General features: G+C 39.1%; 1 protein-coding gene across 1 annotated transcript in view; it reads right to left on the reverse strand.

The window, feature by feature from the left end:
* ECHS1 (enoyl-CoA hydratase, short chain 1) overlaps window positions 1-13,612 on the reverse strand; it is a 48,278-nt gene that overhangs the window by 12,879 nt on the left and 21,787 nt on the right. Inside the window, exon 4 of the mRNA XM_068099763.2 lies at window positions 12,035-12,134. Coding sequence (XP_067955864.2) covers window positions 12,035-12,134 — 100 coding nt within the window. The remainder of the gene's footprint in view (window positions 1-12,034; window positions 12,135-13,612) is intronic.

Consider the following 13,612-nt stretch of genomic DNA (forward strand, 5'->3'; position numbering starts at 1 on the left):
TCTGCTTGGTGTTAGTTTAAGGGCTGTTCCAAATTTATCCTGATTATGAGAGATAATTACAGGAAATGTGTACTGTTCTTGTTTGGTGATTATGAGACAAAAACAGCAGAGTGGGAATCGGCAGACAATGGAACAGCTAGCGACGAGTGTTTGTGAGTAACAACCACCCTCTGGTCGAGGCTCATAGGAGGGGTGATGCTTACTGATTCGGCACGCTTACAATAGGTGTTAATGGTGGGATGTCAGAGGTTTTGGTGTGGTTTAATGTTCACACTGTTTTGGAAAATAATGCTCGATGCAACATGATCCTAAAAAGAACCCATCCCTACATCGAAAGATCAGGAAGGGAAGGAATGGAAAATTTGAAGTATTAAAGTTACGGAACTCAAAATGTCTGGGTTTGTATGTAGTCATTAAAGGATTGAGTCATTCATTGGTGTGATGATGGTCCTAATATTTTGATAAATGTTTGATAATGGTCCTGGTAATTTTAGTCTGGTAAGGTAAGGTAAGGTTAGTCCTGGTAAGGTATATTGCTGGGGACCCGAGGATGTGCCTTTTCAAGGTTTGAAATTAATCGGACAAGTGGTTCCCAAGGTATGGTCACCGTACTCGCAAGCCGTTCGTTTTGGCTTTGCGAATGGGCCAAACCATTTCATGTAAATAGAAGGGGGGGTTCTGTGGTCGTTCGCTTTGGCTTTGCAAATGGACCAAACCATTGCATGTAAATAGAAGGGGGGTTCTGTGGTCGTTACTGCCACGTGGTTTCAAAGTTTTTGTTGTTGTTTGCACGCATGTTTTTTTTTTTTTTTTTTTTTGCAAGCACGTACGGGCAAGCACGTACGTGCGGGCACGCCCTAGTATATATAAATAGAGGTAATATTGAGTTATGGAATTAATTGCTTTCAACAATGCAAAGGGTGACAAGATATGGGATTTTAATGGGATTTTAATGAGATTTTAATGAGATTTAAATGGGATATTGGTTTAGGAATGTTTAGAGGTCATTGCAATGTGATAATCCACAACGTTTCATTTTCGTTGTTGCAACGTTTTGCTCCAACGTTTTGTGAACATTTAAATGTTGGGTTTTGCTAACGTTTCCACAACGTCGCTACAACGTTTTACTTTCGTTGTTGCAACGTTTTGCTCCAACGTTTTGTGAACATTTAAATGTTGGGTTTTGCTGACGTTTCCACAACGTCGCCACAACGTTTCACTTTCGTTGTTGCAACGTTTTGCTCCAACGTTTTGTGAACATTTAAATGTTGGGTTTTGCTGACGTTTCCACAACGTCGCCACAACGTTTCACTTTCGTTGTTGCAACGTTTTGCTCCAACGTTTTGTGAACATTTAAATGTTGGGTTTTGCTGACGTTTCCACAACGTCGCCACAACGTTTCACTTTCGTTGTTGCAACGTTTTGCTCCAACGTTTTGTGAACATTTAAATGTTGGGTTTTGCTAACGTTTCCACAACGTCGCTACAACGTTTACTTTCGTTGTTGCAACGTTTTGCTCCAACGTTTTGGGAACATTCAAATGTTGGGTTGTGCTAACGTTTCCACAACGTCGCTACAACGTTTCACTTTCGTTGTTGCAACGTTTTGCTCCAACGTTTTGGGGACACTCAAATGTTAAATAAATCGGATAAGAATTCACGAGTTATTTAATTACGAGCGATTAATGAAGTACTTATTTAATTAATTACATTTCTTATTAAATTACAGTAATTACATTACAGTAATTACCTGAGGTAATTACAGTAATTACAGTTCCGGTAATTACAGTAATTACAGTAATCATTACAGTAATTGCAGTAATCTTATTACAGTAATTACATTACATTAACTCAGGCACCTTTTGAGTAAGGAAGCTGATATTTGGACATGACACTGACCAAGTGATGTGGCTGTCAAGGAAAATATTGATTTATTGATTAATCATTTAATAAATTAACTCGTTGATTTATAAATGACTTATTTAATTAAAAGTCCTCAGAAATACATCTTCGGATGAAATACTTACAGATTGGTTATGCTATGAGCCAATTGATTAAGGAAAATATTTTGTGATGGCCATATTGGCAATTTCGTGGCCATATTCGTGGCAACTCAGTTAGTGCCACTGCACCTTTAAAATGCATCCCTGCGTTCATTTTTCGATCGATTGAGTTGAAATTTTGAACAATCGGATCTGGACTGTCGTTGTTAACGACTCTAGCACGCACTCGTCCAATCAGGATGGAGCGGTATGGTCCCCGGATCATCACTGCCCGCAGTTTTTAATTAATTTTACTTTTTCTCTTGGTCATATAATTTTGAAGACATGCATGTCATGATAGAGGAAATGTTTGTTCTGTTGAACGGAATAAATGTTGTTTATTTGTGTGGGTGTGTATTTTTGTGTATTTTGGATATATTTTTCACGACTAATTCCAGTTAACATCCTGCAAAATTTGCTCGTTTGCTGGCCGAGTCGAAATTGCGTTGAGCTTCTATGGCATGCGCCATTAAAAGCGCTGTGTAATGGTTGAGCTCCCTTTATTTCGTTTTGGTCATGCGGATGAGCAAACAAAGTGACAAATGCTGCGGCTGGAGCAGTAGAAGCGATGTTTTTTTAAATGGAAACGATGTAATGAGTAATTAAAAGTGGGAGGGGGCAACACCACGCATACCTCTTTTAAGGTGTGTATAAACCCTGGAATAAACGTGGGAGGGGGCAACACCACGCATACCTCTTTTAAGGTGTGTATAAACCCTGGAATATTTCAGCAATCAATACAATGCTGAAACTATGTAAGTTAAGTTAATGAGTAATTTAATGAGTAACTTAATGAGTAATTTAATAAGTAATTTAGTGAGCAATTTAATAAGTAATTTAATGAGTAATTTAATAAGTAATTTAATGAGTAATTTAATGAGTAATTTAATGAGTAATTTAATAAGTAATTTAATGAGTAATTTAATAAGTAATTTAATGAGCAATTTAATAAGTAATTTAATGAGTAATTTAATAAGTAATTTAATGAGTAATTTAATGAGTAATTTAATGAGTAATTTAATAAGTAATTTAATGAGTAATTTAATGAGTAATTTAATGAGCAATTTAATAAGTAATTTAATGAGTAATTTAATAAGTAATTTAATGAGTAATTTAATGAGTAATTTAATAGGTAATTTAATGAGTAATTTAATGAGGAATTTAATGAGGAATTAAAAGTGGGAGGGGGCAACACCACGCATACCTCTTTTAAGGTGTGTATAAACCCTGGAATATGTCAGCAATCAATACGATGCTGAAATGATGTAATTTACTGTGTAAGATGGTCGACCTTGGGTTTGTTTGGGTTTTGTTGTTTATTTTTGTGGGTGTGTATTTTTGTGTATTTTTGATATATTTTCACGACTAATTCCAGTTAACATCCTGCAAATTTGCTCGTTTTCTGGCCGAGTCGAAATTGCGTTGAGGTCCTATGGCATGCGCCATTAAAAGCGCTGTGTAATGGTTGAGCTCCCTTTATTTCGTTTTGGTCATGCGGACGAGCAGACAAAATGACGAATGCTGCGGCTGGAGCAGTGGAAGCGATTTTTGAATTGTTCAATGATTATTCGATATTGTTATGACTTATTGTCAATAGGTATACTAAGTGGCCATGAGGTAGCCTGTTGCTATGTACAGTTTTATTCTATTGTTGATTATACCACATAGCTGTGGTGATAAAGGAAATGTTCGTTTTAAATAGATGATTATGATAGGACCATGACTATAAAATCATGATGATTATTATGAATGATATCATAGGGTTCAAATGCAGAATGATTGCATGAACTTGGGAAAGAACTTTCAAGCCCTATGGGATAAATTGGGTGTTACAAGCGATGGAGTTTCAAAATTTAGCATGATTGAAGGAATTTTACAGTCTTATTTCAGGAGTTTTACGAAATTTATATTGCCAAGAGATTTTGGGTACTATTAAAAGAAAAAAATGATGAGATATTTTTCCCAATGAACTTTAATATCTGCCATCCATTTTGGCTGTCTCACGAATGAAGGATGAGTTGCCTTTAGTGGTTGCAAAGAAAATTTGTGGAGACCAGGCAAAATGGGGAAATATGTCAGATATGACCCTAGGACAGGACGGTGATTCATCAATTGACATGAGGTACGAACCCGAGGTGACGACCGATGAAATTCGATCTCAGTCAATGGATGGACCTGTCCTGACATCATTGGGGAAAGGGCTTATGCAAGGAGACATCCAAAATGATTAATTTGATTTATTGATGAATATTGATGAATTAATTGAAATTGAATAATTGATTGAATTGTTGATTGATTGAATCTAATTGATTGAATTTAATTGAATAAATTTAACTGAATAAATTGAACTGAATAAATTGAATTGAATATATTGATTGTTTGATTGATGAAAATGCGGTCTCAAGAAAGAAGCTTTGATATCTTTGCGAGATATTATCAATGTGGAGACAACCTGGGAAAATTGAGCAAGGTGGTGAGTTTATATACAGATATATATGTGCGGTTACCATTGTGTGATTTCCCCGTCAACAGAGCGGACACCTGAGGATTCACCCATTTCATACTGACCCTCCGGCTCATCTGCAAATACTGATCTGTGAGATTGGATTGTGCAAAAGCCACAGCTGAGGGAGATTCTCTGGAAATCACCGTGTGAACAGGTGGAGAGATCCTTCCTGGAGGTACGAGTGAAGCTTTAGAGGAACCTGGAACAAGCTACAACACATCCAACGCTACTTTGATAAAAGGCAGAATGGGAAATGGAGCCTGCAAGAATACACAAGGACAACCAGAAATTCCACAAAAAGGTACTTGTACACATCATATGTACGACCGTTATGGTGCCGAAGCTATAAGGCAGGTCGAGAATTGGTATTTGTGGACAAAGGGACATGATGAGGAGTTTCCAAGAGATGGTACATTTGAGCGAAGTCGATTGGAAAGATTGGAACAAAGATTGAAAGCCAGGAAGAGACAGAATCTAACGGTAGACTGGCTTGCATTCCATCTTTGGGATGGTGAATCCAGACAACGGGAACAGCAAGAACGGATAACGGATCTAGAACTTAAAATAAAAAGGATACAGGATACAGTGGAGGAGACAAATGCACAACTGCCCTCGAAATTAGGAATGAAAGGGACAGTTGTCCCATCTGATTTCCAGTTGTCTCCCCAAAAAGGACGGTACAGAGAATTTTTTCGTGTTTCGGGAGATAACGAGAGATTGCAGTGGCAACTCAGGGATGTAGAGATGCAGCCCAGCAATACAAGTGCACAGGTGCACAGACCAGGCAACGACAGAAACCGGTGTTTCAAGTGTGGACGGATGGGACATTGGAAAAGAGGATGTCCGTATACCAAAAGAAGACAAGTTCATAGGGTAAACTAAGATCAAGGGTACCAGTGCTGACCGATACCTCAGACAATGATTAGGCCTTCATTGCGACAAATCCCAAATGACGATTGGCCTCAACAAATTAGATTACTGGACAAACATGAATAACTGTCGATGATTCTTGGGTCTGAAAAGTTTTCGGAGCAAGAATTATTCATTTTTTCTTTTGCTTGTAAGCAAATTAGTAATTAATTGATCACATGCCGAAATTGGATCTTTTATGTTGGGCACACAATTTTAAATTTACAAAGTTGGAACAATTGCTTTGCAAATTTTTGAAACCAGGTGACAAGGGTCACATGATGATCAGGTGAGAATTTCGGACTAGTGTTCCGCATGATTGATAAGTCAGTGGTCGACTGACATGTAAATGGGTGTGTAGTCAAATTTGGATAAATTATTGTGGGAACTGAAAGGGTAATTTCAATGTGACATCATAGGGGTTTTCTAAGAATAAACTTTTTGGTCCATTTGTGTATTAGCATTTCTAAAAAATTGAAGGACAAATTTTATGAAATTGAAATAAAATTGACACCCATCTTGATCTGTAAATAATAGTTCCAACGCAAACAAATACGCATAATGCATGTGTGTGTGTATTTTTGTGTGTCAATGTTAGTGTTTTTTTATTGTTTTGTGTATCAATCCTACAAGATTGTTGACACCGACAGTGTGCCTGTCTGGAAATGGATAGTTTTATGTGGATGGGATTGAATATGCAGAGAATCCGTAAAATAAAATAGAAATATAATTTGATTATTAACATTATCTCTTTTGTCAAGGGAGATGGAATATAAAGATTTGATGTGCTGGGTTATGAGCAGCCATTAATTAATAGTAAAATTGTGAGTAATTTGGGGATTCCATTTTGATAGAATTTATATGAGAATTTGTAATTTGATATGAGATTTGGGGATTTATGAGAGTAATTTGAGAGATTTATGAGAGAAATGAGATTTTGAGAGAGATTTGAGAGAAATGAGAGATTTATGAGAGAAATATGAGAGTAATTTGGGGATTCCATTTTGATAGAATTTATATGAGAATAACAGCTATTTATGGATATGAGCTTCATAAAAAGAAATGAGGGAGTACAAAATTAGCCAAATTTGGGAGAGGTCTTACACTGACTTCCCAGAATAGTCTGCTCACGGATTTATATATATATATATATATATATAAACTTGAATTTTATCAGCATATAAATTGTGCTGTACGTATGGATGTGTATTAGGCATAGATGATATGGGAAAATAGTAAAGAAAATCTTGCTGATTTGAACTATTGTGAGTTTTAAAACGGAATGCATTGTGCATCTTAAACCAAGGGGCAGACATGAACGCGCTGTTACGTTATTTATACTCAGAACGCGCTGTTACGTGTACCTGCAACATATTTGTTAATCTCGCACACCTATATTGGCATACTGGTGTCAGTAGTACTCACTGGGTGCATAGAAATGGATGAGCAACAGTTAAGGGGGTGTAAAAAAAAAAAACACTTACTTGGATATTTTCTACAAAAGTAGGGGTTTCAATAAGTGGTACCATACACATGGGATTCATCAAATTAAGTTTTGGAGTTCAAACAAAGTCACTGGTTAACAGATGGGAATGGATAGTAAATAAATTCTTCGATGCTGGGTAAATGAAGTGAGATATTACAAAGACTTATTAGAGCTATTGTTCTTCCTTGCAGCAGTGGGAGAAAATTTAGATCCAACATAATGAATCTATAAATGAATGTGATAGGGATAATATCCTCAATTTGTACTAATTATTTGATTGTGGGTAAAGGAATTAATTTATCGTAGTGGATTGTTAACAAGCAGCCTGAAATGTCCTGAGAGTGTGCATCCATGTAATCAGAAATCCCAGATTTGTTTTTACAAACAACATTTTGGTAGAGATCTTATGTGGACGAATACTTGCTTGGTAGATAAAAACGGTACTGCATGTTGGCAGCCACTTCAGTGGCCATTCAGGCCGAACAAATAGGGAAAAACTGTAATTGAATATGTAATTTACAGATGAGTATTTGGGAAGTAAAAAGGGAATTTATTGATTTGGGAGACATTTTTCGAAGGTTTATTAAAGTGTTGCAATATGACATTTGGCAAGGAAAATTATTGGATGGGAAAATTAGATCTGTTTATAAAATGAGTTTGTTGACCCATTGAAGTTAATTCTTTGAATTGTTGTTTAATTAGCATTTTGAGTTCAAATTGGAAATAGTTTGGTAGAGCTTTGGTTAAAACCTTTGGTTGCAGTGTTTTGGAACAAATTGATAAACCGTAGGAGGTTGATAAGAATAGAAACAAATATGGACCTAAAATAGAAAGATTGTTATGATGATATGAATAAATACTGAGATTAAAAGATTAAATCAAGTGATGTTGCAAATGAAACAGTAGAATTAAGATAATGGCATAACGACAATGTTATGAGTTGTGTCAATTACAATATCAGTGAACTCATATCACCACGAGTGACACACTGTTAGGAAAAAGAGGGAAAAGAAAAAGTGGAGAGGAATTATGGTAATAATACATTATGTTTAATTTGTTGGTTTGGAAAAATTGTTGTTGGGAATTAGGTATTCCCATTTGTGATTGTAATCATATACAATGCTATTCTTAGTTTAGTAATAAAATACATACCTGATTGAATATTATTTGTGTGACGCATATAAATGAATATAACTTTTGTGTTAAGGAAAAACAACAAATTGTTGAATGTGAAACTGTCGGAAGATATACATGATTATGCTGATTTCATGGTAAGATGTACCCTATCTGATCCAGTGTGTGCGGAAAGCAGATTCAGATGTGACTGAGCATAAGGATAAGACGAGATCACATTTTGGAGGGATTGCTAACGGAATTGGGAAGAAGTTCGAGAAAGAAAATTTGTGGCTAAAAAAATGAAGTTAATCGTGGCATACACCCTCTTTCTCAAAGAATGATGAAGACATTCTCCCGTGTAACTTGGAGATGAATGCTTACCTTCACCAAGGAAATTTATGTGACCATTTGCCTGGATCACACTGCAACATATGAAAGAAAGGCGATCACTTACTCTTGTTCGAAGGCTTCGAACATTCACCACATCAGAAGTTGCAGGACAACGACATTTTACCTGCAACCTCTGTGAAATGCGGGGACATATGTTATTACTTCACCAACGTCCGGGGAACCAGCATGGAGCTGCAAAAAACGGCTGTGCCCTTGTCACAACAGCTGTGCACGATTCTGCTGGTTGCTCCTGGTAAGGACCATGAATGACCTGAACACCATGGTCCCAACATCATTGTGGATGCATCCGGCATCCCTGTTCCACATCTTGCTGGCCAATCAACGTCACACCAATACTTGCTGCCCACTCACAATGAGGGAGGAGGCAAGTCGACTACAACTGGGTGAAGGCCTTGTTCAGGAATTACTATGGTTTACAGCAAAAAGTGGCAAGAATGCTACAAGGAGAGCAGGGTCAGTCTATGACTCCGCAATGTTACCACAACAGCGAAATCCTACACGAAGTAGTGCAGGAGCTATGAAGACATTAGGAGAAAATGTTTCATACCAGGATTCAAACACAAGTGATCAGCCCTTCCTTTCAAACAAAGTCAACATTTGTGTGGAGGCAAACGTTTTTTGCCAGATGGTGCAGATGCTTTACAAAACTTGAAAATGAAGTGAAATTGTTGTATCTTGGTGATGGTGAAGTGTTGTTTTGAAAATATATTTGTGATGCAAATGCAATAGATTGAACGATATGGAAGGAGTCAATGACCAACGAAATGTTTTGTGATTCTTGCAGGATGACGGTGTATGCCCAAGGGAATTTGATTACCAAAGTGATTGATTATTTACTTATACTTGTAATGATGTTTACTTGTAGTGATTGATTATTTACTTATACTTGTAATGATGTTTACTTGTAGTGATTGATTGTTTACTTATATTGATGTTTAGATTAATGGTTAATATAAACAAAAAACAAAAAGATGAGGGAATTGTGGAAGTGTAACTCAGTGTAACTTATTAATTGGCACTGGTAACTTATTAATTAACCGGGTAACAAAGCAGATACATTTTACCTGCAAACTATGTGAAAGCCGAGTTCGTAAATGAGTGTTAGGAATGTGCCCGAACATGATAATCTCTTGTCCACCTGGTCACAGCCCCTGGCTGAAGCACCCCCCTATCGTTTGGTAAACGGAACTCACAGCAGGAGGGGAGCGAGCTGATGCCAGGACTCGGTGCACGCATGACCTCGGGGCATTAGCGGAGAAAGGATTAACGGTCAGCGGACAGGGGATTAAGTCCAGTTTGTCCATATAAACGAGAGCAAACGTGGAGTCGAGAGGACTTGCTACCAGGAGCTCTGACCAACGGGAGTGGCGGAGGAACATCAGCAGAACGAGAAGGAAAAGCAAAAAGAGTTAACCTGGTCCATTGAATTATGCGGTATTATTTGGTAAATGGAATGAAGTGAATAACCAGTTAATAAACCAGACCTTTTGTAAACCTGTGTCCGGTCATTGGAGTCTTGAGTCTCTCAGATACAAATTCTTCTACACCCCCCATAAACCCCAATTTTTTTCATGCCAGGAACAAACTTTGGTACAACACAGGTGATTAAGGTTGTGGTCAACTTCGTTCCAGGTGAGCTAAAAATTAACCAATGGAAGCACAAAATGGTAAACACTCAAATGTGTCAATAATTTTCCCCTGCCATTTTGCGGACCCCTGGCAGCACTCTGCGGCACCCTTGGGGGGTCCTCGGACACTTGGTTGAGAAACCCATGATTAGACCGTTCATTCACTGCATTAATCAATACAGGTCTCTTCAGTAGTGTTCCCTTGTAAACGACTCGAATGCGAAAGAATGTCACACGTTTGGCACGTCTTTTGAAAATCCACGGCAAAGTGCTCATGGCAAACCACAGAATATGGATTGGCCTGACAATTCCTTTAAGGATCATTGCTCAAACTTTACCCATCGATAGGTTTAGTGCCAACTCCTTTAAAAATGTATACAGAGAAAGCCATTCATAAGATGAACGGAAATAATCACCAATGCAGTTTTAATGCTCCGTTTGAACAAACTTTAAAGCAGGCAGACTCACTCAATTACATTATCAACTGTTGGTTCGTGTATTCTACCAGGGACGATCTCTGGTGGAAGTTAAGTTAACGACAACAGCAAAGCTGCTACCTGCACACTGTACTTCCACTATGAAGGTTGTTGCACGTGTCGTTTTAGAGCTCCGTCCGTCCATCCGTCCATGATAGGTTTTCGTTACCGCGATAACTTGAGAACGGCTAGAGGGGATCTCAGTCAAACTTGGTGCAGGTATGTATGATGATGTAAAGAGCAACTGATTAAATTTTGGGGTCACGAGGTCAAAGGTCAAAAGTCAAAGTCTAATATGTCTATAACTTTGGAACGGCTGAAGGGGGTCTCAGTCAAACGTGGTGCAGGTATGTATAATGAGGTAAAGATTAACTGATTAGATTTTGGGGTCACGAGGTCAAAGGTCAAAGTCTGTAATATGTCTATAACTTGAGAACGGCTGAAGGGGATCTCAGTCAAGCTTGGTGCAGGTATGTATAATGAGGTAAAGATTAATTGATTCGATTTTGGGGTCACGAGGTCAAAGGTCAAAGTCTGTAATATGTCTATAACTTTGGAACGGCTGAAGGGGATCTCAGTCAAGCTTGGTGCAGGTATGTATAATGAGGTAAAGATTAATTGATTCGATTTTGGAGTCACGAGGTCAAAGGTCAAAGTCTAATATGTCTATAACTTGAGAACGGCTGAAGGGGGTCTCAGTCAAACGTGGTGCAGGTATGTATAATGAGGTAAAGATTAACTGATTAGATTTTGGGGTCACGAGGTCAAAGGTCAAAGTCTGTAATATGTCTATAACTTGAGAACGGCTGAAGGGGATCTCAGTCAAGCTTGGTGCAGGTATGTATAATGAGGTAAAGATTAATTGATTCGATTTTGGAGTCACGAGGTCAAAGGTCAAAGTCTAATATGTCTATAACTTGAGAACGGCTGAAGTTATCCAATTCAAACTTGGTACACACATGTATAATGATGTAAGGATTAACCGATTAGATTTTGGGGTTCCGAGGTCAAAGGTCCAAGGTCACGTCAAGTAAAAATGTGATAACTTGAGAACAGCTAAATGGATTTAAATCAAATTTGGTACAAGTATTATAATGATGTAATAATGTGGGCGGAGGCATATCGGTCGACGTCATGACGTCGAAGAGTGTCGTTCTAGTTTGTCTTCCAATTACGTTGTACTGGGATATGGGGAGGTTGGGGATGATGGAGGAGGGGTGTGGACCAAGTCATGCCGAATGCAATGGCTACTGTAGTTTAAGGAAAGAATTTGTAACTTGTTCAGGATGCCCGCGATAACTCGCCAACTCTTCCCAAAATACACCGTGGAATCTTTCACATGCCGGGACCACGGGATCTGTAGCATCCTGTCAGGACTTGCAAAACAGAGCATCCAAACCAAACTCCTCCTTCATCCCACTTGCATCCTATTTTAAGAAGGCACTAACAATAGTTCCTCACCTGGAATGGTGCCCAGAGCAATCTCCGGTTGACCAAACTGGGCCTTCTGCCCGGCATATATGATGTCACACATCATGGCGATCTCACAGCCACCACCAAGCTTGTAGAAGGAACGGGGAGAAGGGAAGAAAACTCAAAATATGGTAAGTATGGTAAGCCCTAAAATCTTACATTTTTGGTAGTTACAAAGCTACTCACAGTTTATCCACCCGAAGCGATAGGGTGATACTGTGAGAGTGTGAGAGCATCGTTCAACATTCATAGTGAAATATCAGTTTCAACTAGAGAGTTTGTAGACCACCTTACCATGCAGTCTTGAGAAAAAGAACATGGGAAGCGTCTTTTAAATTCTTGCTTTGCTTTCTGAGAACAATCTGCATTTCCTACAAGCTGCTATTTTGTCCAAATCTCGATATTCCCCAGCGCTGAAAGCGTGATCAGAACATTTGATTGGTCAAAAAGGCGTAGTATTTTGTCCAAGTCCAGTACTGCTAAACTGGAGGTTTGAGGAAGTGGCAAGAAGATGACGTGTTCTACGGTATAAAAGTCATGTCATCTGTCATCTGTCTGTCTGGCGTGCTATAACTCGAGAATGGATTAACGGATTTCAATGAAACCAGCGACGGTGGATTCAGGGAACACCCAGAAAAGGTGTGTGACACAAAAGAGGGAATGCTTGTGTAGGGGTACATGGGCATAGGTAGCGAAATTGCAACCTTGCGATGCTGACTAGCTATCCCAGCACCGAGGGCAGGATCTCCCAGGAATCCTTTTTTGTTCTTGCTCCATAGAACAAAGTGTGTCCTGGTGTTGGCTTAGCGGTTAGGGTGCCGGCTTGGGATCCTAGGATCCTGGGTTCGAATCCCGGTCGATCGCTGAATTAACGCCAGGGGGGTTGACTCAGCCTGTCATCCTTCCGAGGTCGGCAAATTGAGTACCAGCTTGCTGGGATGAATGATCCCGGTGTGTACCCCGGTTATAATAGGTACACCGTATCCCTGCGCATCGTAAGAGGCGACCAAGGGTTGGCGTCAGGAAGGGCATCCGGCCATAAAAACATTGCCTCAAACAAGGAACCATGATTGTCATGGGGCCCGCAAGGCTAACCCCCGTTCTAGCGGGGAAAATGGATCTTGGAGGAACCTGTCTTATTTAAACCTCAGACATTTAGTTTGGCTTGCTCTTTGTTGTTGAAGTGTGCAGCGTCACCATGCCCAGATCAAAAGAGCTCTCTGAGGCCTTCAGAAAGAAGGTTATAGATGCCTACGAGTCTGGGCGGGGATTTAAAAAGATCTCCAAACAATTTGAAATCAATCATTCGACTGTCCGGAAGATCATCTACAAGTGGAGAAGATTCCAAACAACTGCCAACTTGTTCAGGCCAGGCTGCCCCAGCAAGTTCAGCCCGAGAGCAGACCGCAAGATGCTGAAAGAAGTCTCTAATAACCCCAGAATGTCATCACAGGACCTACAGGTAGCTCTTGCCACGGTTGATGTCAACGTGCACGAGTCTACCATTAGAAAGAGGCTGCACAAATTTGATCTACATGGGAGGTGTGCCAGGAGGAAACCTTTGCT

Source organism: Myxine glutinosa, chromosome 1 (genome assembly GCF_964187855.1).
Source record: "Myxine glutinosa chromosome 1, kmMyxGlut1.1, whole genome shotgun sequence".
Taxonomy (NCBI): domain Eukaryota; kingdom Metazoa; phylum Chordata; class Myxini; order Myxiniformes; family Myxinidae; genus Myxine; species Myxine glutinosa.